The sequence below is a fragment of the Drosophila biarmipes genome, chromosome 2R, assembly GCF_025231255.1.
Source record: "Drosophila biarmipes strain raj3 chromosome 2R, RU_DBia_V1.1, whole genome shotgun sequence".
Classification (NCBI taxonomy): Eukaryota; Metazoa; Arthropoda; class Insecta; order Diptera; family Drosophilidae; genus Drosophila; species Drosophila biarmipes.
The window spans coordinates 2957579-2984702 of NC_066615.1; the positions used below are offsets into that span (position 1 = coordinate 2957579).

Here is a 27124-nt window from a genome sequence, read left to right on the forward strand (position 1 = left end):
TTACCTTAACGAGTTTGTGTGCATGTGCTGGAGGTATTTATAAATTGAGATCGATGTCTGGGATTAAGGCCCCGAGAGGGACACCTCCACAAATGTGCCTCTATGCTCCCATTCCCTAGCCGATCCGAACTAAAATACGATTTCACACGCGAATTGAAAAGTTTGTTGCCCCACTGATTGAGTTTTCGCTTTTTTATGGGTATGGAGTGGCGGAAATGAGTATATTGTGTTAGGGAAAAGTACATATGTAACAATAAGAAAGGATTCCTTCTAACCCCTTCCTTCTCCGACCCCATAAAGAATATTTATTCTTATTCAGGATCTCTGGCCGAGGTGGTCTAGCCATGTTCGTCTGTCCGTGTGAACGCAGTGATTTATTTAAGATTTAGGTTTAGCAGAGTGTCTGACAGTCGAGGCCCCGTAATATTCGGGGTTTGCCGCTGAGTTTTAATTATCCCTGAGCCAGTTCGCCCACACACAGTTTGGCCTAATGCATGCAATGGAAAGCGGAAAACTTGCCCACAAACAGTTGGCAACTGTTTCGAAAAAGACTGGCATCAACGCCTTCTCAAACGCATTGCTTTATATCAACTTAAAAATGTGTTAGTGCCTGGGTTAAATAATTTAAGCTTACGGTCTTGTGTTTACAATTGCTGGCATATTCTTAAACATTACTCTCCCATTTTGATGTTCTCACTTTTGGTTACGCCTGCGCACAGTGAACCAATTTTGGTGTATGAATATTTGGCGTTTGCGTGTGGGTATGAGGCAATATTTTTAGTTTTTGGCCAGGCTATAATACTTTGATTCGAGCCATTTTCGATTTTATTTTCGGATTACTTTGACAGCATTTATTTTTAGGCTGGTGTTATCACCGGGTCTGTCCCATTACCATTAATCGACAGCGGCTTGAAGTGCGTTGTTCGATACTGCGTTATCGTTATAGGATTTTTTTTACCATGTCAGTGGCTTGGCTGAAATTGAACCGAAAAATGTGGACGCGCGACGACGATCCCTGAGTTGCATCGTACCTCTTTCATTAATAAATCTGGCAAATGTCTGTTTTTTATATAGTGGAAAACTATTAGATATTCAATGCACATTTACGTGCACGAATGGGTAATGGCCAACAGGTGGCGGCCCCCACCGAAAGAACAGTTGGAAGGAAATCACAATTACATCCACAAAACTAGGACAAATGTTGGACTTTTACAGAATTTTTTTAATTTTCCTAAAAAAGGTTGATCAGTGTCTTAAAAAACTCCAAAAAGTTATAGTTCGTAATATCATTAAGTGAAGTACCTGATTTATTTTTGGTATTTTCAGTTGTAGTTAGAAGATACAGATACCGACAACACGATGTTGTTAATTGAAAACTGATAACTGTTTCCCTGCTCCAGTCTGTTTTATTCCCCAATCGTTACCTGCTTTTGCTTCTGTTTCTTTGTGACATTGGGAGTATTTCGTATTCGCGTTCTCTGTTTTCGGCGAGTCTCCTTTGTCGTTTTGGTTTTTTAATTGTCGTCATGTGTGCTTGGGTCTCCGTATCGTTCAGCAGCTGTTTGTCTGTATTCCGATAAGTTGGGATTGTGTTTGTGTAGATATCTCTAATTAGTTTTCAATTCAATTTGCATTTCTCGGTCGTTTTGTCTCTCCACTCACCGTATCTTTTTCTCTGTTTCCAGTGACTGATTTTAGTAATTATTACTCATGACGTTATGACATTTATTAGTGTTCTGCAATATAGTGAATCCTGGTTTTTATAGATTATAAGGGAATTTTCATGAGATTCATGTGATTCCTGATATTTTGTTCCGCGCGTGTTAGATTCAGTAGGGTCCCACGCCTACTCTAACGCCCAAAAACAGCCCAAAACTGAGAGGCCTACAGGTTTTATGCCAGAAAAAAAATTGAACTAAAATGTGTTGATCTCGTCACAATCTATCGCGTGACCCAAAAAATAATATTTTTGTTCTCCCAGAGTAACTTAACAACTATCGAATAAAATTAAAAAAAAATTGTTTTAAAAAAATTAAAAATTAAAATTTAAGCTAGCAAAAGGAATGTTTAAAATTACTAACATTCAAGAATAAAACGTAAGCATTTGAAGCCAAACGAATGTCTCGACTTCATGACAGTCAGGTGAGTATCGTGAATAAATGCATATCTCGGTATCTAACTCCCCCGAAGTCTGAAGAACGCCTTATGGCGCCTTTGTCCCAGATATTTGTTTCCTGTTTCGGGTACCCCGTCCTTCCTACACCCTGAAAACGTTCAAAAAACTCTTCTGACTCATTAAGATAAGCAATTTTGTGTGTCAATTTGTCAACTCCAAACGAGAAACAAAAACTTTGGATCAAAGCGAAGAACCGCCGGAGCACTTGAATATAAATAAAATCTAAATAAAAATGTACGCAGGCACACTCGTACAACTTATTTGTACACAAATATTTAACTACGCTACTAATTGCCAGTGAAGATCAACAGCCACGAAATTATCCACTTGGGCTATGCGAGGTCAAGATACTTTATCGAGGGGAGAAACTCCCCCCTAAGCAGATCTTGTGCAATGCTTTTATTTATCGCGCTGAGTTTTATTTGAGGCGTTCCTGCTTTTGTGGCTTTCACAGAAATTGCAATGATCTCAACTCCAGTCAATATCACTTTATGGATATTTATAACCTGTTATATGTATCACAGCGATGTTTTTGCCGATTTCTGTGTGGGTGAAGTGACCATGACGTCACTGCTGCGAAACAAGTTGGCCTTTGTCAGCAATCGAGCAATCATTTAAATGACATTACACGCAAGTTAAAATAAACAACAAGCCACGTACACTTGAAGAAAAAACCGTCATTGTTCGAAAAATATTCCATTTCCAATTAAGTATGTTTATGTTGTATAATAATTACTGGTGTTTCACAACATCAGAATTTATTTTAACTTTCGAAAAAGCAAATCTAGATTATATCTATATTAACAAGAAACAAATTATCTTTTTTTGTTTCGGGTGTAGAAGTCGCCCCCTTTTTTGTAAAGTATACATATTTTTATAAGAATTTCAGTCAGAAGTTTGCAACACAGTGAAGGATACGTTTCCGACCCCATAAAGTATATATATTCTTGATCAGCGTCACTAGACGAGTCGATCGGGATTGGACAATTATATCTTATAGCTCCCATAGGAACTATCGGGAAAGAAAAATAAAAAAAAATTGTATCTTCGGTGTTTTTAACATATAATCTAAGCTTGGAAATGACATTTTTAAAATTTTTAGGAATTTCGAATTTAATTTAACAAAAATCGGACTACTCTAACATATAGATGTCAAAAAAATGGTCAACACGAATCCTTAAAAATTTGACATTGTGTTTCTTATAACTGCAAGAGTATACAAACTTCGGCTTGCCGAAGTTAACTTCCTTTCTTGTTTGGGATGGGGTCTGCCTTCAGTGGGTTACCCAAGTCAAAAAGAGGAGGGCCCCCGGGCAGGGCTCCCTTGAAGTGGGGTGAACTTACACGAATTTCATGTGCCACTGTTGTTTATCGTTGTGCCACCTTTGTTTACAAAGCCAGCAAAAGTGGTGAGTAAGTCAGTCAAAAAACCGGCGCCGCATAAGGGAAAAATGTAACATTTTAGCGGTTTGAAGAAGAGGCGGAGTCTACTTAACCGGCATCCCATCCTGACTTGTTTGAAATGTGACATCACAATAAGCCAGGCCTAATGCCACATTGATATACTTATCAGTCTGGTTATTTCGACAGTTGCAAATGATTAAGCCCAGTTTATGTATCTATTGACAGCAGCCAAAGACTTTAGCGCAATTAATGAGTTTAATTACAACATTTTTACTAAAGAATAAGTCTTTTTTATATGAAAATCTTTTCGTTACTATAAAGCGGCATAAGCTATGTACCCTTGTAGCCAAAAACATAGTATGCAAATAAAATTACATTACAGAAACCATATAACAGAATACTTGACACAGTTTTTTTATACTTCCGATATTTCTTTGGGATAAATTTTATTAAGTAGTGAATTTTTAGCTACCAAAGGTTTTTTTTCTTGTTTCCATCCAATTGATTTTAAATAATTGTATTTAAATAATTCAACTGTATAATAAAAGTTGAATAAAAAATGTCCGACGATTTTATTGCTTGCTTTAGGGTACAGTTGTTCGATTCATCCCGTTTAAACCTTTTAGTTACTACCTAAAATGGGATTGTTGTATAACTTTTGACTAGATCGACTCAGTTGTTAGTGCTGGTCAAAAATGTACACGCTGCTAAGCTTTACAGACCCCTGGCTAAAGTAATACTATGCAAGGAATACAAAATACTTCATGCATGATTAAAAAAAATGACACAATAAAAATTATAATTAAAGAGTGACTTAACGATAAAGTGTTTTGCTGTTTTTAAAAAACAAGGAAGAATGCTATCTATAGTCAAGTGCCTCGACTATCAGATACCCGTTACTCAGCTTAAGTAAGCAAAAGAGAAATAGAGATAAATAAGCAGCAAAGCGGTATTGTATAGTGCCACGTACCCGCTATTTCAATATATGGTAATGAGGGCGGCAGACAGATTTAAGCGTTTTGGCCATTTGTGGACGTTAGAGTGAGCGTGGCAGACATATTTTTTGCTCAATCGATAGGTATAATTGAGAAGACTAATATATTTCATTAAAAAAAATGTTCTAGCATATCGGCGTTAGGAGTCTGCATGGCTTGTCTGACTCTAGGCGTTTATACAGACATACGAACGGTCGGAAGGGCGGACAAACGAACATGTCTAGATCGACTTGGCTTGTGTTCTTGATCAAGAATATTTAAGGGGTCAGAAACGCTTCCTTTTGCCTGGTACATACCTTTCGACGAATGTAGTACACCTCTGTCATCATCATCAAAATAACATTGTAGTAAAAAATTGAATTTTGATGATTGCTTAGAAACATTGGTTTTAAATCCCCATTTTGAAATGTGTTACCAAACAATTCCAAACAAGAAACTCAATCTTGAAAATATGCTGTTTTTTGCTTTTTACCCGCAAATACGTCCGAAGGGATTCTTGTTTTTTTGGTTCCTCAAAACGTTTAAAAAATGTGACTCTCTATCTTTTGAACCGCATATTTAAATAAATAAAAAAACCAGAAAAAAGTTAACTTAGGCAAGCCGAAGTTTTTATACCCTTGCAGTTATAAGAAATAACAACGTTGCTGAAACCATGTTCAATTTTGAAGAATTGTCGATAGCTGCAGTTATATCAAAAAATTATTTCATTTTTTCTCTGACCGTTTCTTTGACAGCTATACGAGTATAAAAAAAAGTAATTTGAAAGTACGCATTTAGATAGTTTACACAAAATCTCATCCTAATCATAACTAGTTTTGACAAATTTAAATAAAAATTCTTTACTTAGGTTAAATTTTAATATTAAGTTTTCTCCGAATGGGAAAATTATTAATAAATTGTCGCTATATCGGTTGCAAATTAAATTGCCGACACTCCGCGACCGACCGGGAAATTCTCAGCAGCGGTGTCTGAGTCTCAGCTTTTAAATGAGTCTTTTTCGTAAAGCTGTTGGGGCCGCTCTGGTTGCCTTGAGACGGATGTTGGTGACAGGCGGAATTCCGAAGACTATGGGCGTAAGCGTGGGCAGTGCTTTATTAATAGCAATACCTATAGGTGGCAGCTGCAGCTTAACAGTTCCGTGACTAAGTGAATGACACTACTACTACTAAATGTCGAAAATCTAAACCGAAGTCCTCAACTTTCCATAAAAATCCTTGCTGATTGGCAATAGACTTCCACCACCTCCCCACGTTTTTAACCCATTTATATATTCCAAACTCAATGGCGTGCCAGAAGCCAATTCAAAAAGCCATAACAATCAGAAGGCAATTAAATGGCGCCTCTCTTGAAACCTCCACCTTCCATCCCTCCATTGCCAATAACTCAGGCAATTTAAAATCTGCTCAACGATGTGCGATTGCCAATTACTAATTAAAAATATAAAACACCATGTGCATAAAAAAGAGTTGAGTTAATACATATGTACTTTGGATACCATGTACATACATATATCGATTTGCTGTGGGTGATGCCCATTTGAGGAAGTAGGCTGGCTGACCAAGAGGGAAACTAGATGACTGCCAAGTGTTGGAGTGGAGGGATTGGATTATCTGGATGCTGGAATCGCTCGAGTGAGACTGAGACCCAGACGGAGATCGAAACTGAGACTCCGGCTGAGAGACATGCAAAATTAACGATGGCGGGCCCAAAGACAATACCCATACTGGGCAAAAATGCGAAAACTTAGGTTATAAACCACAATTATTTATTTTAAAAATTGGTCAAAACACTTAAGAGAATCTCCTTATCAATGTACTAAACTTGGGCGTTCCTTCCTTTTTAATTGCAAAAAAGGCAATAATATTTTTTAAATACTGAGATGGATATCTGCGAGGAAAAATGTATAATATATAATGTATATTGAATTTTTTTAACATGTGTAATTTGTTTTCTGTGTAAACATCCTTTGCTTTATGTCTGTTTTTTGGCCTAAGAACTGAAAAAGGTCAAATTGATCGCTAAAGCCTACGCCGAAAGTTCGATACTCACTTATGGACAGAGGCTTAGTCACATGTTCGACCTGAGTCACTGTGGTGACCGAATACAAGTGATTCCTACTACTCACTACAATTCTACTGAAACTCCTCTGTGCGGCATTTCCGTTGAAAGCGAAACAGCTGCTTCCAATAGCTGGCTTTCAGATCGATTTACGTACTTTTTGTGGCAGTACGCATTCCACTTTCCATTTTCATAACGCGTTTTTCAGAAAGCTGGTGTCACCCGAAATCTAATGTGCATCTCTCAGCTGATCGGGCTTCGCTCTCTTTGACTTTGCTCTTGAGCAAATAAATCGAAAAGGACTTGACTCTTCGCTCTCTAATCCAATTGCAGTTTCATTTTTATGGATTCTTTTATTTTTAGACAAGTTTATTTCGAACACAGATTGTTTGTGTTTACGTCAAAGTTCTTTTAACTGCAGTTTCCAAATTCGTTTACAAGTGCGTGTCTATCTGCGGTCTTCCAATATTTCCATGCCTATTTCTTTGAGGCTTGGTTAATAAACCACAAAAAAGAAGAGAGCCAAATTAGGGCTTTCTGTGTATCAACGGCCATGACCATTAGCGGTTTATTTTCTTTTCTTTTCATACTTTTTATTCTGGCTTCTCGGTGAGCCCACATGTTTAAAGCGGCTTCCTCTGGCCCGCAGAAAATAGCGAACGCTCTGACCAAATATGAGGAATTTATTTTTATTTTGCTTACACTAAAAAATATGAAAAACATCTCTTACAAAATGTCAGGGGGTTAGAAATATTTTTTGATATTTTGATAAAAAAAACCGATAACGCTGTTTAGTAGCTTTCGGGAAGTATATAAATTTTAATTGACAGAGTTAAGATCTAATTTATATTAGGCTTTGCATTTGTATGAAACCCTTAAAAAATTCATTTTATTCCGATCCCTTTACTCTAAGCATATCTCCATTCATCTCGCACTAGCTTTAGCTGATTAACAGTACGTATTAGTTTTGGGCCATCGACTATTACCTTTTATGTAGTTTCTTAGTGCACCCACTCGAGTTAGAGTGACAATTTTGGTCATTGACGTTGAGAACATAGCCTCGAATAGCGCTTAAAGAGCTGTAGTATATGCTCTTTTCTCTTTTACTCTTTTTTGCCCACACAAAAACCGGCCACGCAGTTGATTTTTAATTGCTCATGAGTGAGCAGCTTCTCTCTTCATTCTTTACTTAATAAATTATTCCCTGAATGTAATTGGAGTAACTTGGAAGAAACCTTTGGAAGATAGAAACTTAAAAGATAAAATTTTATAAAAAACAAAGTAAATATTACGTGTATCGCTAAGAAGTAACTTATGGAAGACAGCAAAGCTATAAAACACATTATACAAAAAAAATAACTGTGCCAAAAAACCATCTTCTGAAAAGCGTCGCCAAAGTAGGTTATTATTTTCAACAGAAGCGACATTCGCGATGCAAATGGGATTTCGGCCTAAGCAGCTGATCAATGTGAAGAACCGAAGAGCGAGTGAATAACTGATCAAGTGAACAGCTAAGTGAGCAGGGCTAGTGCGTATTCACTCACAGCAAGTTGAGCAACTGATCTTGCTCATTAATACATCACGATACACCTGCCCCGCTCGCTCACCTGCCGACGTGCGCCCTCACTCTCTCTTTCTCTCCCTATCTCTCTCGATGGGCTCTCTTCGCTCTTGTATCTCGACTCTGGCAATTGTATCTCAGCACCCAAGTAAATTCGCTTACCCCAATGACGCTCAGTCAAATTTGAACCGCGATACCGAGCGGTTGGGCGTTTTTCTACTACTTCGTTCTCTTACCAGTGTCTGTGTGTGCGTGCGTTGCGTCCATATATATGTGTTTGTAGTGTGGCAACAACAATTTGTTGACGCACACACTCGCGCGAAGTTAACGAACGCAACTTGGCCCTTTAACAAGTGAGGAGGAACCTGAAGAAAAGTGTAAAATTAAAATAAAAACTTTAAAGGAACAACTATCAAAACTCATACAACAGCCTCGTTTATCTTTACTGTGAAAATTGTGTTGAAGCAGCAAAAACACGAAACGCTATAAAAATAAATAAATGACTTAATTCGGTAACTGCCTGAATGGCCGCTCTTGTGTTATCGTCCTAAATAAACCAAACCGATAAGGAAACTCATAAAAGGAACCCAAGACCTCAGAACTTCATAGTTCCCGAAAACCCAGCAGCTGTGTTGCATTTTTTAAATATTTGCCTGTCGCAAACGAGAAATTTTTAACTTCTCCCAACTTTTTTTTAGTTGTGCGTTTTTTTTTTTGCCATTTTTGTTGTTGCTTCTCGTCGGCTGACTTTTCATTCAATAACCAGTTTTTGTCTGATTTTTTCTTAGATTTCGGTGAGCTGAATTGCTCTTTAGGGGCGATCTGGGATCGTATTTGTGATCGCTGCTCACACGCACCGAAATCCACAGTCACTCTGTAGTCTGTATTTTACTTCGGTTTTTATCTCGTTTAAGACGAATTAGTCATGCCAAATGCACGAGACGCTCCCTACACACCCAAAAAAACACTAGCTTTAGCCTTGCCTTGGAAATTGCGCACTTTTGGTATAGTTAAAATAGATGTGCCCTTCTTTATGGTGCAGCTCTAAAGCATTTTCAAGTTAATACCTTATTTTTTAAACATTTTTATGCGAAAATGTCCCGAAATGTGGAAACAATCATTTTAGTTGTTTTTCTCTGTGTACCCGCTGTTCTCCCTCTTACAATTCTCTTCGCTCTCTCTGTTCTTTTACCTGTTAGTTCCGAAAACAAGGCTTTCTTGGTATACCAGGCATAGTCAATTCCGACTCTCCCGTTTAAACCTGGCTTAGAAAAATGAGAGAAAATGCACAGCTCGCATAACTGTGCCACAAATGGGGGAGGAAGAGGAGGTGGAGACCGAAACGGGAAAAAGAGAGAGGCAAAAGCCAAGTTCAGACAGTGGCAGTGGGGAAATATATTCCGTGAATTTACTGTGTGAAATTTTGCATGTGAATGGAAAATGCACACGGAACAAGCTGACAGCCAATAACAATAACAAAAACCATAACAATAACAAGCAAAAAATATGAGTGAAAATTATTGAAAGCCACTGCTGCAGCAAGTAAAAGATGTCAATAGCAAAAAAAAACAAAAAGGTTTACGTTTGGAAATAATATAAAAACTACAAAGAAATACAAAACCGAAATACTCAAAACTAAAAACTTAACAAAAATTCAAGTAAAAGTTCACAAAAACGGCAAAGAAAATGATTGAGTGTTATTAAGCTTCGTAACCATCGTTTAATTAATACGCTAAGAATTTAAAGCATACAATGCTAACAAACTGAAAATAATGGAAAATTTCCAAGTTTTTATACTTTTAAAAATATCTAAATCAGAGTAAAATAATAAATATTTTTTAGTTCTTTGAAATCCTATCTTTTAAATGTATTTGATCAAAAAAATTGGATTCTTGAAGACAGTATTTTAACTAAAATCAAAGTACCTTCTGCCAAAGTAAACTACGCAAACTTTGAATAAAAACTAAGTATCTACGTACGACTATGGGTATATACATATAGTTGTAGTCGTATCTAATCAGAGCGACAACCCGTCTCCTGGGCCCGCAGCTGATTGCGTGTCTGGTCATTTATTTATTTATACTTATTGTGCTTTCGGGTCCGAGCCAGAAATACAGCTTCAAGCTGACCTCATGAATTGAATGGAATCGCCCCCAAAAAAATATATCTCTAAAATCCGGGCAGATGGAGAGATTTTTTATTTCCAAATGAAAGTACGCGAAAAATTGACCGCAGATTTGCCAATGTAAATGAAGGTTGAAGAATGAAGAAATTGAAGAATAAACGAAACACGAAATAAAATCACTTAAGAGCTTGCTTCTACTTGAGCTTTATATCTGCAGCTGCGTCTGAATTCAGTTTCAATTTATATTTATAAATTTTAATTTTCCTGCAGGGTAAAAGAGAAGAAATCGCGATAGCGCTCTTCTTCCATTGTATCTTAGAGTATGTAGCTGAGTCTGGTGGAAGGCGTCGCCAGTTCGTTCGCCCCTGGCGACAAATGCACCAAGCAAACTAGTGTATCGTTTCTGGTAGATACATTTCGAACAGCACGTTTTCTTTTGGCCAACGGCCAATTGGAACAAAATGCCGGCAACGCGAAAACATAAATATACCTAATATATATTTAGGAGCGCTTCTACGGTACACAGGAAAAAAGACTTAAATGGTGGGATCTTAATCATTCATAATAATAAACAATTTAAGTTGAGAGTTTTAGATGAAATGTTAATGAAATATTACTAAGTGTATAGGAAAACTTATGAAAACCTATTAGAACCGTTAAGATCAAAAAATTTAAAATACCCAACTTATATGAGTTCTAAGAATTACTAAAAGAAAATGTTATGTGGAAAATAGTTATGACATCAAAATATTTTTTTTACTGCACATCGCCCACTTTCTCAACGAGAACTTTTACTTAAATGAAGTTAGTGTGTTCCGTTTTGGTATTTCGCTAAATGCAACTCATTTGCAATTGCGGTTTTCTGATGATTTCACGTTCAAGTACGAGCATCGCATCGTCTGCACTTGAATCAGCGCAGCTAATTTAGGGGTACAATAATACACTCGTTTGTATTTAAACTTGTCACCTCCAACTTCAGGTCCAGCCAACCGGGAGCAGTCGAAATAAAAATAGAAAAGTGCCATCGCAAAAAAATACTTCGAATCGTGCTACGCGTCGTCAAAAACGAAAAATTTGTAGAGACAGTTTACGACTGACGAGTACCCATAGTGTTTAATGTGCCACCCGCAAGATGACATCGCATTCCTACTATAAAGACCGCCTGGGCTTTGATCCCAATGAGCAGCAGCCCGGCAGCAGCAACTCGATGAAGCGGAGCAGCTCTCGTCAGACGACGCACCACCATCAGAGCTACCATCATGCGACCACCAGTAGCAGTCAGTCGCCGGCAAGAATCTCGGTTTCCCCGGGTGGTGCAGGATTATCGGCCAATAATGGTACTCTGGAGTACCAGCAGGTCCAGCGGGAGCAGCGAGATCGGGAGCTGTACAGCAACAGCCACAACAGTCACCATCATCAGCAGCACCACCAACACCGCCACTCAGCGACGGGCAGCGGATCCTCGCCGCTCTACGAGGCCAGCAATAGCCCGGCTGCTCCCAAGAAGGCCAAGCACTCATCCACCCAGGCACAGCCGCAGGGTGGCTACGAGGATGCCCTCACCCAATTTAAAGGTAGCATGTCCATTTGGGATCACTTTATAGAAGATTGGGATATAATGCGTAAGTGGGAAATAGGATTTACCGATTCCTTTGTGGCATGTGTTGTGTTCCAGTTCTTTGATGTTTCCTCCCCTTAATTCAAACAGGAATTATTAATTACCCCCGCGGAAATCATTTGAATTTCAAGTTCGCTTCGTTTGTATCTTGTTTGTATGAATTTAATTTATGAATCCGATGCGGTTTCATACGCTACTAAGCTTAACTAACGAAAAACATGTTTTCCAACGACCAAATATGACGGAAGACAAGCTTCAGAGGAAATTATAAAGGGCAAGGCTAGGAGCCTCCTCAAACGCTGGCTCAGAGTCCACAGAAGTTTTAATCAAATATTTACGCTCAAAATTTTTATCTGGCCTAAAGCTTTCTGGCGGAACTATGCAAACCCAATGGAATGTACAGTAGATCTAGAGGAACGACGAATTTATTATTACGAATAAATTACCTCACTTTTTTGCAATGCATTTCACATCTTTGGTGTACTTATCAAGGCCTTGTCGAGGGTTATAAATATTACAAATTCCGACAATCACGACTTGACACTTCTTGGCAAATAATACTACATTCGGGCACCATTAGTCGCACCTTTCTTAGCACATCAAATGGTAATCAAATAAAAGGGTGCCATCTCGACCTTGAATTAAACAAGAGGGAGTTTGGGGTTCGATGCAATGGATGAAACCACTCTGTTCCGGGCACCACGATTTCGCTCAGTCCCTCACTTGAAAACTGTGCTGGCAAATGAACAAACATTTGACTGACTTCAGAATTCCACGAATTTTAAAGTGAACTCATTTGTCCAGCCGAAATAACATTTATATTAGCTTTTTATGCTGATGGTTATACGTTTTCGATTGCCTGACACTAATTTGCTGGCGCCGTTAGCTGGGAATGTTGTTAACTTTTAGATAAAAGCAAGATATGTACTACTTTTCATTTGAAGGACATTTTCTTACGTTAGCATACTGTGTCATAATTTAAACCTTAAAAAAGATAGAACAATGTATCGCTTGTTTCCAATGGCCACAAAGCAATCAGCAATGTACCTTCAATAAAAATATTTAAAAGAAGGTCTCAAGTGGAATAAAGCTAAGTCCATTTAACATTTATTAAATATAGAGTATAGAGTAGTTATTGCCGTTAGTTTGTTTAATGGATGTTGGAATACTTTCAAGTGACTCGATATTTGCCTAAGCGAAACGTCCTTCTAAAGTTAAGTGTGCTAATCAATGACAATGACTTAATACAAAAATAAACATTAACGAATATCAAATAGGCTTCTTCGAACTTTCTACAACAACTTAACGAACGTTTAATCGTCGAAAACAAACTCAACTTAGAACGTGACATCATCACGCGCTCTTCAAAACGCCGCATACAGACACATTTTCAGATAGTGCTACCCTGTTTTGGTATTTGTGCCGGCGAAGTCGTACACCTTTTGCCTGAATACTTACGAACTCTTTGTGTGCCACTCTTGGCTTAGGAAAGATAAAAAAGAGCCCGATTACGAATGGGTTGTGTTGCTCAATCATGCAGAAAGATTTCTGCGGAAAGATCGGGTACTCCCAATGAATGACTGAGTTTTCAAAAGGTGGAATCTCTGTTTGAATGGGAAATGGCAAAGGGATTAGTCATCGCCGATCTGAACAAGTTCATGATCTTTTCTCTTCACCATTTCATTCTCTCCTGTACCTGTAACTGAAGAGAAGGGAAGTTGCTGATAGGGAATTTAAGGTTATCGAATTCTATCAACACTTACGGAATTACGACGCCTTCAGAAGTGTGTCTAACTTTAAATCACTAACTATGTTTAAACACACTGACGTCCGAAAATTCTTAGGAGGCTTATACTGTTCCAGCTATAATGTTTTGGAATTCTCCTCAATTCTCCCAATTTACCAATTAGTTTGACCGTATATTTTCCATATTGTTTATCAACAAGCCCGGTTCTTTGTTGATCATACAATTTTTGGCTCGTTAGACATTTTGTCGCCTAAAGAGAATAGAAAGTTTTACTGGTAGTTTCTTTTCGCAGGGCATTTAAGCTTCGTTCTGGATACTTTATAGAAACTAAGAGAATAAGAGGAAAGAGAGTTAAACTGGTTGGGATCGTTTGACTATAGTGACTGGTTCTCTCTGACACCTTATACTTATCTGTTATCGCTTTTGTTTTGCTTCTCAGCTTCTGCTTTGATTTGCTCGTTATATGTATGACTTGGTTTTTTTGTTCTTCTACGTTTATGGTCTCACATGTTTGGCACTTGAATTTTTCGGGCCTATCGCAATATTGTGAGGCTTTTACAACAGGCTCGTCTTGAAATTCTTATTGACGATATATGAATCTGCAGAACCTTTCGTTGTCCCCCAATGATTAGTTTGTAGTCAAAAAAGGTGGTTGGTTACACTAATTTATTGTCACCATAGAGTTATCAGCGCATACTTGCAGCAAAAACAAGTTGGAAATGCTTAATTTTTGTGATGATAGTTCTGGAAACATGCCCATTCGCCTATCTCCAGGTGGGTTATTCCCGCAAACAAACACACGTCATATGTCAGACCAACAAATCAAAGCTGGGGCTACCTAACTCCCGCCCACCCATTTCTTATCTGTTTTTGTATATACATATCACGCTAGAAAAACATTGACCAAAGTTTGCGGAGACCCTGAACGGGAATATAGATACATAGGGCGAGTGAGAGGGGTAAATAGGGAAATTATACACTTACAGCACAATCACTAATACATCATTAATATGCAACTCTTTAAAAATATGAGAAATAGAAAATTGTTTGATAAAACATTTTTTTTTATTATAAAAACCAAAGATTTTTTTTTTATTTTTGAAAATGCCAAAAATTAAAAAAGAATAAGATTGTGGACAATCAGTTGAGGACGAAATCTAAGAAAAATCGAAATGTTGACGGGACAGTATATCCGGTCTCAATGATTATTCATTATAGAAGTAATATAAAAATGACTTTGAATCTGTGTGATGATGTTACTAGATAGTTCAGTAATAAATGTAAAATTTGTGGGCGCTAACATATTGAGTTCTAAGATTGCGTCAGTTGAGTGGGTTCTTTAGGCAAAAATTCAAAAGCATTGCATGATTTTTGACTACTAACCGATATTTAGTATATAAAAAAGTGCTAAAGATATCTTTTTTTTTACTTATTTCCCCTTAGATGAACGCGATGCCATTCAGAAGAAGACTTTCACAAAATGGGTTAACAAACATCTGAAAAAGGTGAGTTAATGATCAAGCTTAAAAGGTGTCCTACAATCATAAAACTGAGCTCAAGTAAAAGAAACCCACTAATTAAATCTAAAAATGCCATATTTACTCACATGCAGCATTGGAAGTATGCGAAGGTGAACATTTTAACTCCTTTTTTTAAAGATTAAACTGATTTTCGTAAGATTTTCAGACCTATACGATGCTACATGTTTGTGTAACCACAAATGGCAAGCCCTGTTGTTCTCAGTCAGTAAGTCGAGTTTGAAGGGATAAACTAGAGTTAAACCCAAACATTTATTGATGTTGTCTTTTTTGAGTTGTTGACCAACTGCAAGGGTAAATCTATTTTTTTGATGTTGTTTTCTTCAGTTTTAACTTGCTGCTTTTTCAAAATGTAGTACTACCATTCGATTTGTTTTGCTGTGCGATCCCAGCAATTTTGAGTTGTTATGTTTGCATGTCGTTTGCTTCGGGTTACTCTCTAATTTATTTGAATTCTCCTCTTACTGGTATTTCGCAACCGCCTCCCCCACCTGCAGGCCAATCGTCGTGTGGTGGACTTGTTCGAAGATCTGCGCGATGGTCACAATTTACTTTCACTCCTGGAGGTGCTATCTGGCGAACACCTGGTAAGCGTTATTCAATTGATTTCTTAGCATTTTTGTCACGCTCTCGCCAACGTTTCTTTGTGTTTTTCTTGTACTTGATTTTAGCCACGCGAGAAGGGTAAAATGCGTTTCCATATGCTGCAGAATGCCCAAATGGCTCTGGACTTTTTGCGCTACAAGAAGATCAAGCTGGTCAACATACGTGCCGAGGATATTGTGGACGGCAATCCCAAGTTGACCCTGGGCCTGATCTGGACCATTATATTGCACTTCCAGGTACGTTGTCGAACACATTCAATAGGTATATACTGATTGAGCAATTGGAGCAAAACTGTGGGCGCCGCTTTGGTGGGCAGCGATTCAAAGCCATCGAGACAGCAAACGCCCACGAACCGCTCTTGCGACAACTGAAGGTGACCCCGGTATAGAGTTTGTTTTCATTTGGGCGTTTGGATCGATTCATTGAGCCGACTTGCCTGCAGCCCACACAGCAACCAGGTACAGTCTTGACACGCTACGAGCTACGCGCGATACACCCAAAGCTAAATTTTTGGCGAACGCGGCCCAGCCTTTTAAGGCAACCCGATTGCCTTCTCTTTGCCACCGCCGCTGACTGACACACATAGCGATGTTGCTGCTGCTACAGTTCGTCAGCAGCAAGGCCGTGAGTTGGCTTTGAAGCCGAGGGAGTTTCGGAGCGTGAGTGTTTTTGACCACCTACACATCCAACGGAAGCTTGGCAAGGTAAGCTGGCTGCTGCGTTGGGATGCAGTTTCGAAATAAACATGTTTCAACCTTTTTTTTTTTTTTTACAAAAAATCAACTATCAACTTTAGGCAAATTTTGTATGATCTTGAATTCATGGTTTGCCTTATAAAAGTTGGTAAAATTTCAATTATTGACCAGGCGTGTTGATTGGACATACATTCAAGGAAAAACCTATAAACCCAAACCTCAAGTTTTTATAAAGTAAGTTGTGGTTCTAATTAAATAATAACTTTGTAGTTGGGTAATTAATGTAGTTTAGATTTGCACAACGTGTGTAAAAACAGTAAATGAAAAGAAATCCCCGAATATAAAGTGTAAAGTCAAATGAAATAGTTGAAGATGTTTTCGGTAAGCAACATTATCAAAAGGGCAAATTACGATTTGTCTAACCAGAGAGTCACAAAGTAATATAAGAAATGCGTGGTAATTTCACAATTGATTGTAGAAATCGCCTATTACATTTTTTTGAACACTGACTCATCGTGAGATACATTTCCGCAGTATGTGTGTCAACTGGCTTGGATCATTCGTAACTGCCGACGAACGCAGATGCATTTTTTGAGACGTCGTTGGACGTCGATGTGGCTGCGGCTTGGCTCCTGCTTGAACGATCTCGCGCATAAATGCTCAATGATGCTGTCAGTTCAGCGACCATGAGGCAACGGCAAAAGCAGCAGCAACACGCAACTCAGGCTTGCAAATTACGTTTATTCAATTGAGGCGAACGAATTGTAAATCACTTGACAATGTGAAACCCAATCGCGCGTCACATACTGTTTACTGTTTTGTGTTTTATTCATTATTTCTTGTCTGCTTGCCACCAAGGATTTATGTATTTCGTTGCTGCTATTGCGGGTGCCTGATGTCATCCGATCTGGTTCGGAAAAAATATGCAAATTCTATACGCTCGACTTAAAAGGATATATCTGTTTTGGAATGCAAAACTAGTTGCTTACAGCGTTCTCAGTCTCGTTTAATTTTAAGTTATACAAATTCTATTTCAAACCGCAATCGACGTTTTTTAGTTATGACATAAATCCTATATTCATTCGTGAGCGAAAAGCGAAGCTGTTTTGTATATTCAATTAATGTTCAGTGTTTTGTGGGTCAGCGCTGAGAAATTATATTGTTAAAGCGAACAAAATAATAATAAGCTCCAAAACAATTTTCTAAACAGCAGCCGCTGGCACTTTGTAACGCTGCTTGGCTTGTAATTAAGTTATAAATTGTGCAAGCGAATCGATTTGATCTATGAACCACCCACAACAACAACGAAAACAAAACAATCAATCAGAGATTTTACCTCTACTTGAGACATAAAACTTGTTTAGCTCTATAGAGTTTTCTAGTACTGTACACGTGGTTTCAATGATCTCCGTACATATTAGTGCTTGTTTATGGCAGCTTTTAGCTTAATTATTACAGGTTTCAGTACGCTCTACATATAGGTTGATCGGTTGGCTACAAAATGTGTTATATTTTTATTTATGAATAACCCTTAGCATCCTATTTTTGCTTGCTTTGTTAACTTTTGGTATCAATGGAAAGGTAATTTAAATGCCGTTTAAATGATCCCACCATACTTTTCTTAATTCTTTCGATATTTATTGCAAAGGTCTAATTTTTGTTAAAATCTACTTCTTAAACTTTTTGCCTCGCCTTGTAAATTTAAAAAATTTGCTGCAAATAGTAACTGCAAAAATACATTTTTCTTATATTTTTTATGTTTTTTTGAAAATGTTTAGAAATACGCATTTAAGCCATATTTATCTCTCTTCCATACAAATTTTTTCCGACGTTGTCACCTTTGAAAAATCATAGAAAATATAAGAACAATTATTTTTGAAAAATTATTTTTGCAGTTACTATTATTTTTGTTTGAACAAACTTTTTGCATTAAAATATTTAAATTTTCAAGACAAGGAAAAAAATTTAAATTGACATTTGGGAGCCACAAATCTTCATGTAACCTTGCGGCTGCCACGTAAACTTCCTAAGCCGCTCAATTGCTGAGTTAAAATAATAAGTTGCCAAGATCCCCAAGGCAACCGGTGTGCGCCAAATCGTCAAGATCTATGTCGAATGGTTCTGACAAACGTTTTCATTATGAGCATCAGATAATTTCCCAAGCAATTTGCAATTTTTCATCGCTTGTTAGTTGGGGAGCAAGTGCGGGCATGTGTGCCACGCATTTATATTTCGTCAAAATGCCATGACCAATACGAATGTTTAGTCAGGGCGCCCAGCCATGAAAAATAACTCCGCGAAAGAAAGCCGAAATACAATAGCTAGAGGAGAGCCACCGAAAACCCAGACATTCTCACGTCATCGGTCGAATTTGAAAAGATTATAATCTTTTATTTTTTGGATTATTGTATGTGGTATTTGATTTATTATAATACGCCATGGTATGTGTTACAATAAATCCAATGCCAGTTGGGGAACAGCCGCAGACAACAACAAGAATTACTTGAAAAAATCAGGTGGAGTAAAGTTTGTTTGTTTACTGCCCTGCCCATGACATCAGCGTTTCTCGGTTCTTGCCAATCAAAAGACTTCAACGCAGGCGGCGAACTCGGACTTTCGACCAGCTGGCTATATAGCTATAGGTATAGATGTAGGTATATGACAACGCCAAAAGCAACACCAACAACAGATGCACTTACTCGTCTTAATGTATCACATTAATGACTGAATTTTTGAATAGCCTCGGTGTGTGGGTTCGATCTCGATCTCGAAATCTATTTATAGCTATCGCAGATGAAACAATAATCGTTTTCATTAATAAATCGACAACTTACTTTTTGGTCAAATTAGGAAACAAAGTGCCTGACAGCCTCTCTTTTTCTAAATACTATCTGCCACCTCTTTCTGTTTGGTATGCAAATGTCTAGAGCTGTCTAGAATAGCTGTGTGCACTCGAGAAGCGTTTACCAGTGTAAGTGTGTTCATGACTTGTAACTAAATTGAAATCACACCGCTGGATACATTTCAAGTGTTTAGATGAAATTACAATCGGCACCGTAAATGATTTGATTTGCCAATAGTGATGGGCCCACACCGCGATATCCCTAGGAATGTCAGACGTACATGGTGCGACACCTACACCTCGGTACACAGCCACAAGTTCTGTCCGGGGCTAGGTAATAACTAGAACATTATGGTGTACAGAGAAGAAAAAAAAATCTTTAGGTATAAAAATGGGTAATATTGAACTGTATACAATTGCTTCAGCTCCTCACCAATGATATAGGAGTAAGACAATAGGAGTGCAGATAAAATAATATTGGTTTTCCCATGTTAGAACTTACCAGGGGAATGGGAAACTAAAAGGGGAGAAGGAACATTAGCAGCTACTGATTTTGCTTTGTATTCCCACCACAAACAACACAATTTAAGTGCAAAACACTGCTCAAATTACGAGTAGTGCCAAACATAAAGCCGCATTTGTTTACAGGGTTGCATCATACCAGTATTAATAAGCGGATGCCCAGTGCGAGTACTTACCCGTAATTTCGCCCCCTCTCTGCGGTGCATTCCTTTAGCAGCTAATTAGATTTGCAATTCAGCTACACAGTTTTACTCGGGGAGCTCCAGGTGTGGGTTCTAAGTCTACCTGTATTGACTATATTGTCGATGCGATTCGAGAGTGTGTGTGAATCGAAAAAACAACTGACAGCAGTTAGGAGTATTTATTACCCATACATAAATATGGCCAGCAAATATGCAGTGGTCGCAGGCACTGGCTTTTACCCCATATAGGGCATTGCCACCGGGGGTTTAAGGCATGTAACATGCTAATTAACCCATGTTGGCAGTACGCGAGCGAATGTGTCGAGGGTTCGTATCTTAGGCATACACGGATCAAAAGCACTTCCGTCTGGTTAGCCCAGCCTCGTCTTTCGACACCCGCTTGAATTCGTTCGACTTTTTAAGTGCAAGACTGGTAATAATTCTGTGTTACCATATTTGGATTTATGAAGGAAATGCATGCGATGTGTCGGTGATTGATGCTAATTTGCATTCATTATAATGTAGTGCTTCCCTTACATTATTACGTAAGTCTACTTTTTCTTCGGGTTTCGAAAAGTATGTATAGTAAAAGTATTTATACCCTTGCAGATTGTATGATAATTCCAGTCAGAAGTTTGCAACGCAGTGAAGGAGACGTTTCCGACCCCATAAAGTATATATATTCTTAATCAGCCTCACAAGACGAGTCGATATAGCCATGTCCGTCTATCCGTCTGTCCGTTCGTCTGTCCGTCCGTTTCTAAGCAAACTAGTCTCTCAGTTTTAAAGCTATCGGGCTGAAACTTTCCCAAAAGCCTTCTTTCTATTGCAGGTAGAATATAAGTCGGAACCAGCCGGATCGGACAAATATATCTTATAGCTCCCATAGGAACTATCGGGGAAACAAATTTAAAAAAAAAATTATATCTTTCGTGTTTTTTCTGTTCTGAATTTAGATTTAAATTTTATCAAAATCGGACGACTATATCATATAGCTCCCATAGGAACTATCGGAAAATTAGTGGTAAAATAATATTGAAAAATTATATCTTCCGTGTTTTTTAACACATATTCTTATAAGCTAAATGTTTTTGGGTCATGATATGTTATGATATTTAAAATGAAATTGCTGTTGTCTTCGCTCTTTAGGTATTTTTAGTTTAAGTTTTTAATCAAGACTCAATGGTCACATTCCACCACCGTTTCGGCTTCCTCTTCATTTTTATTCTGCCTTTTGCACTGTTCCTTTCCATCATCAAGTTCTCAACCTTACTTCCATTGTTAATTAATTATTCTTTGGCCCTGTGTTCTTGTACTTTTGAGTACCTGGAATGACGTATTACCTACTGTTTGTCGGCTAATCCTCTGAATGGCGGCTAGCACAACAGAAGTTCGAAAGAGAGAAAATTCCCGAGCCCTGGTTGTGTAACAAACGTCCTTCTCCTTTCGGCTTACTGAGCTTTCTTTTGGGATGCCATTATAATATTCTTCTTATTGGTAATCTAAAACGCCTTTAATTCAGAAAACGAAATGACCAAAAATTTACATATCTAACCTTGGTTTAGATCTAATGGAGAAATTGCACTTATTTGGTTACGAATGACGAAAGTTGAACTGTAACGATGTGTAGTTCAATGGCATTTTCAAGAAACAGTTTATAAACTAAGAGAGAGTAATTTATGATTTAAAAGCTTTGATAAAACCTATTAACTTTTCACCGTGGGTGTTTTTTTTTTACCATTATGGGAATCTAGGAAAATGCTTATCTGCTATGGGAATTAAAGGCTTGTAAGGGTATTTCAAGCATCGCTGCCCTTGTTATGCTGTTGTTGTTGCTTCTGCACCGTTACCACATATGCGTTGGCGTGGGCGTCTCAGCTGGCGTCGGCGTTTGCGTCGCCATGGTTGCGGCGGCAAAAACACAGGTGTTGGTTGCAAATACGTCATCGAAGCACGGAGCAGTGGCGGCAGAATCAGGTGGAACTACGGCAGAGGCAGCGAAAGCGGCAGCAAAGCCAACAGGCCATAACGGGGATGGCAGAAACGGAGGAAAACGCAGAGGCAGACCACCAACACAACCGCACACGCACAGCTGTCAGCACGATTGCGATTCCATGTATTCCACCTTACAAACACCGACTTTTGACGCCGACGTTAACGTCAACGCCAACGCAGACAGTGTTCACCATGTGCCAATTCCAGTTTGTTTCAGCTTCGCTTCTATTCTTGCCTGTACCAAAAAACAAAGCAGCGCAGCCACGTAGACGCCGGCAGCGGCGTCTACACCTGGTCCAAGCCACACTTTAAGCGTTTTAGCTTGGCGCGATCGCTTTTAGTTGTTATCGAGACGCCGCCGATTCTATTCACGATCCCTCTTCATAAAATATTCGCTAAAATCCGCATGTGTTCCTTGGGAACTCCGGAATTTCAAACCTACGGGAACGGGCTTTAAAACCCAATAATTATATACAAGAGTGTGCGTTCAGAAAACTATTAAGTCAAAATCATAGCCCCCACCTAAAGTGATTTCAATCACTTAATTTGACTTTCCATGATGTCAGAATCTGGTTTTACAACAGCGCTGGGGTCTGATTTGTTAAATGCCGCCAATTTCAATTGATTTCAATCTCCTGCAATTGAGTTCTTTTTCAATTATTTTTTATGACGAGTTTATTACTAAAGTGCGGAACGGTTTGCTTCAATTCGATCGTTTGTTTCTTCTTCTGTGTGTGTTTTTTGTCTTTGTTTCGTAATTTTACACGCTCTTTAAAGAGGCTTTCATTTAAACTATGGTCTGAGGATGCTTTATTAATTGTAATTAAATTATAATCCCCAAAACCGATTTATTTTATGGTACGGTATATTTAATATACATATAAAAGTAATATGCATTTAAAATACTGTATTAATACATATTGAAAATATACAAATTCTTATAGTTTTAGAATGGAATTCAAAGTTATTTATCTATTTTGAATTGTATGTCGTAGACCCGAGTTTCTACAATGTTCTGAATTAATGTTTTTCTCGTTGTGCAATGCAAATTGGGAGCCTCTTAAAATCAAGCATTTCCAAACATCGAACAGTAGCCAAAGACCCAAACATGGCTACGACCAGATGGAGCTCTGCCGCCTTTTAAAAGACTCGTTGAGAATGTCAAGCCATTAACGCCTCTTAGAGTCGCCTCCACAGACACTTTTCGAGCGGTTCGGCCACAAGGTATTTTTCTTATTCTCTATCATTTTTGCTTTTGGCATTATCACATAAAAACAACGCAGATCGTTTATAGTGTGCTAAAGACACTGCAATTAGCATTTTTGGTAGTGTGTCGCAGTGAATGAATAGGTGTATACGTTGGTCACGGTGCTGCGCAGGCGTAAAACGCAGCTACCACCTCCAGATAAAACCCGAGCTCCAATGCTATGCAGATCAAACATTTGTCGTGCCTTTTGTTAGGGGGGCGATGTTTTTGGTCTGCTTTGTTGATCTTGAGCTATATAGATTCATTTAGTTTTTATAAAAATGTAAGGTGTAGCAGGAGCTCGTTTTGATATTCGCAAATTCGCTTTGCTCCATTGTCCTGTTGTCAATCTCCAACTTGAACTTTCCAGTTCACTTGGGCAATTTTTGTTTTTGTTATATCGGTATTATATTAATTATATATTGTTCGTTTTTGTAGTCCTATGATGTCAGATTTTACAATTACTTTTCCTTGCCGCTGGACTCCATAATTTGTACTTTGTCTAGTTTTACCAAAAATTTGAATCTTTCCTTCACTTCCCAAAGAGAAAATAAACAAAGGGTACGTCCTGTTTCATCGCCGTATCGTTCCTCTCTCCATTTTCCTATGCAAAATAGGCCTGCGTGTTCCGAAACTAATGAATCTCTGTCCATGAATCAGCAGTGTAAATTATCTTTTTGCCTCAACTATATATGTATATATTGTTTGAAAAAAAATGTCGGCAGGAAAAGAAGTAACAAATAGCGCCAAGAGCAAGGCAGACAGACGGGTTGGATAATTATGTGTACGTACAACAAAATAAATAATTCGCAACAACTATGGCCCCTCCACATACTATATTGCTTCACTCTACTTTGGCTCGTTCGGTTAATTTTTCCCCGCTTGAGATCGCGATGGGGCTTCTGACACAGTGTAGGGCAATGCCACATAAAACAAGACATCCGGTGCCGGTTTGACTTTGGCTTAATTAAACTCAAATTGTGAGGACCGGCAAATAATTACGCTTATTTAAAATAACCCGCAGATTTACAAAAATCGACGAAAAAGAAAAGCGGCAAAGCGAAACGATTTGCTAACGAACCCAAAAACGAAACGAAAAAAAGTGATACAAACCAAACAAACGATAGCACAGCAATAACTGAAAAAGCATCCAGATTTTCGCGCTAACATGCACTCCAGCTCGCAATCGACCCTGAAGCGCACACAACAACTAGTGCGGCAAACGAATGGCGGTGGGGGAGATGTCCTGAGTAGCGGATCCGAAGTGGTTCACTCCTCCCGAGGTCCGGCGATAACCACCAATATCGATGACTCCAGTCTGCGGTATCGTCATGAGACGAAGAGGGAGCGCACTGTGGAGGCGGTGATCACGGATTATCCAGGGGAATCCCCCTTGGGAAGCGTTCCCCATGAACGGACCAACTTTGAGCGCACAGTGACCTTCCAAGATCCCGCTGGCAATTCACGTCGCGTATCCGAAACTCGGGCACTGGTCCCGGTTAGCGGAAGTGCTTCATCCTCCGCCCATTACCAACACGTGACTCGGAATAAACGCATATCCACGGAGGTGTTAGGATCTAGTGTGGAGAGCACGAAAACATCGCAAAGGGCTCCGAATGGCCATCGACGGGTTACCACGCATATTGTTCGGAAAGTTACTACTTTAAGTCGCGCGGAGGAAAATGCCCAGCCGGCCGAGGACCTATTGCCTCCAGCAAAAATGATTCGTAGCTCGGAGTTGGAATACCGTCGGGCCTTGCCGCCTGCTATAGAGTCGTCCACGCCGCGCAGAGAGGTAAAAAGAATGCTTCGGAATGGATATCAAATATAAGGACCACTAAATTGTTTTCCCTTTCAAAACAGTTCAACTCTGGCGACCACAGTTTTGCTCACCTCCAACAAATCCTTGATTTTTGTTTTTAACAGCACGTAAACCGTATTTACTCAATACTTAACTTTATCACACGCAGATCTCCGATATTGTTGTGGGCAAGGAGGACAACGTATCCGCTCGGGAGGCCCTGTTGCGCTGGGCGCGTCGCTCGACTGCTAGGTATCCGGGTGTTCGTGTTAACGACTTCACGTCGTCTTGGCGAGATGGATTGGCCTTCTCGGCGTTGGTGCATCGCAACCGCCCGGACTTGCTTGACTGGCGAAAAGCAAGGAACGATCGGCCAAGGGAGCGCCTGGAGACGGCCTTCCACATTGTGGAGAAGGAGTACGGAGTGACCCGTCTGTTGGATCCCGAAGGTAAGAAACCTACATAATTCTTTTTGGAGATAAGAATATAATTGGAAGCATACCATCATAGATGTGGACACCAACGAACCGGACGAAAAGTCCCTCATCACGTACATCTCATCACTGTACGATGTGTTCCCTGAGCCACCCTCGATCCATCCACTGTTCGACATGGAGTCTCAGCGTCGCGTCCATGAATACCGCGACTTAGCTCAGCAGTTTATCTACTGGTGCCGTGAGAAGACAGCCTATTTGCAGGAACGCTCCTTCCCGCCCACTCTCATAGAGATGAAGCGTCTGCTGAGTGATCTGCAGCGTTTCCGTAGCGAGGAGGTGAGCGCCCGCAAACGGGAAAAGTCCAAGCTCATTCAGATCTACAAGGAGCTGGAGCGCTACTTCGAGACCGTGGGTGAAGTGGACGTGGAATCCGAACTGCGGCCGGATACCATCGAAAAAGCGTGGTATAGAATGAACACGGCACTGCAGGATCGCGAGGTAATCCTTCAGCAGGAGATTGAACGCCTGGAACGGCTGCAACGACTAGCCGACAAGGTTCAGCGAGAAATTAAACATGTGGATCAAAAACTCACTGATCTAGAGACGCGCATCGGAGAGGAGGGCCGGCGTATCGAGCGACTGCATCCTGTGGACGCGAAGAGTATTGTAGAGGCTCTAGAAACCGAGATTCGGCACATGGAAGAACCCATCCAGGACATGAACCAGGACTGCCACGTGCTAAACGAGGGACGCTATCCCCATGTCAGCGAGCTGCACAAAAAGGTTAACAAATTGCACCAGCGCTGGGCCCAACTGCGCACCAATTTCCACACGAACCTGGTACAGAAGCTGTCTGGTTTAAAGTATCCCGTCCACGAGACCACCGTGACGCGTCAAACGCGCATGGTGGTCGAATCCCGTCAGATCGACACGAACCCCCATTTCCGCGATCTGCAGGAGCACATAGAATGGTGCCAAAATAAGTTGGTAAGAACATATGTCTGATATCTCACCTTTATTATGCATTTAAATTTATCAATGCTTTCCTGCAGAAACAATTGCTTGCCGCTGACTATGGTAGTGACCTGCCATCGGTCAAGGAGGAACTGGATCGCCAACAGCACGAGCACAAGATAATTGATCAATTCCATTCTAAAATACTCAACGATGAGCGTCAGCAGACCAAGTTTTCCGGGGATGAACTGGCTTTGTACCAGCAGCGTCTCAATCAGCTGCAGAAGGTGTACGCCGAGCTGCTCAGCACCTCGACGAAACGACTTTCCGATCTAGACTCGTTGCAGCACTTCCTGGGACAGGCCTCGGCGGAATTGCAGTGGCTCAATGAAAAAGAACAAGTGGAGATCACGCGCGACTGGGCGGACAAACAACTCGACCTGCCCTCCGTGCACAGATATTACGAGGTAAATAGTGGCCAGTATATCCATAATAGAGCTAGTATTATATATGTGTTGTGCTTCTATCCGATTACAAGCGTGCATTTGGTAATGGCGACGAGGTAAGATCACAATTGGTTCTCAAATACCATTGTAAAATGTACATTTCAAAAAAAGCATCC

At 39.5% G+C, this 27124-nt stretch overlaps 1 protein-coding gene and 1 long non-coding RNA gene across 38 annotated transcripts in view; one reads left to right on the top strand and one right to left on the bottom strand.

The window, feature by feature from the left end:
- LOC108029356 (dystonin) overlaps positions 1-27124 on the top strand; it is a 76505-nt gene that overhangs the window by 10417 nt on the left and 38964 nt on the right. For 9 of the 37 annotated variants that reach the window (XR_007763944.1, XM_050887340.1, XM_044092160.2 and 6 more), the window contains exons 1-10: positions 8382-8547; positions 11299-11893; positions 15128-15189; positions 15297-15314; positions 15371-15430; positions 15720-15809; positions 15894-16064; positions 25281-25560; positions 25622-26535; positions 26601-26969. Coding sequence is in view for 36 of the 37 variants with exons in the window: in XM_050887340.1 (XP_050743297.1) it covers positions 11452-11893; positions 15128-15189; positions 15297-15314; positions 15371-15430; positions 15720-15809; positions 15894-16064; positions 25281-25560; positions 25622-26535; positions 26601-26969 (2406 nt within the window). In the remaining variant the exon portion in view is untranslated. Of the gene's footprint in view, positions 1-8381; positions 8572-11298; positions 11894-15127; positions 15190-15296; positions 15315-15370; positions 15431-15719; positions 15810-15893; positions 16065-22405; positions 22546-24334; positions 25106-25280; positions 25561-25621; positions 26536-26600; positions 26970-27124 lie in introns of those variants that run through there. The other 28 variants (XM_050887347.1, XM_050887350.1, XM_050887349.1 and 25 more) reach the window with 8 other exon arrangements.
- On the bottom strand, positions 18353-20161 carry LOC127010975 (uncharacterized). The gene is made up of 3 exons (XR_007763946.1): positions 19358-20161; positions 19223-19297; positions 18353-19159 (listed from the first exon to the last, which is right to left on the bottom strand). It is a non-coding gene; the product is annotated as an uncharacterized LOC127010975 (long non-coding RNA).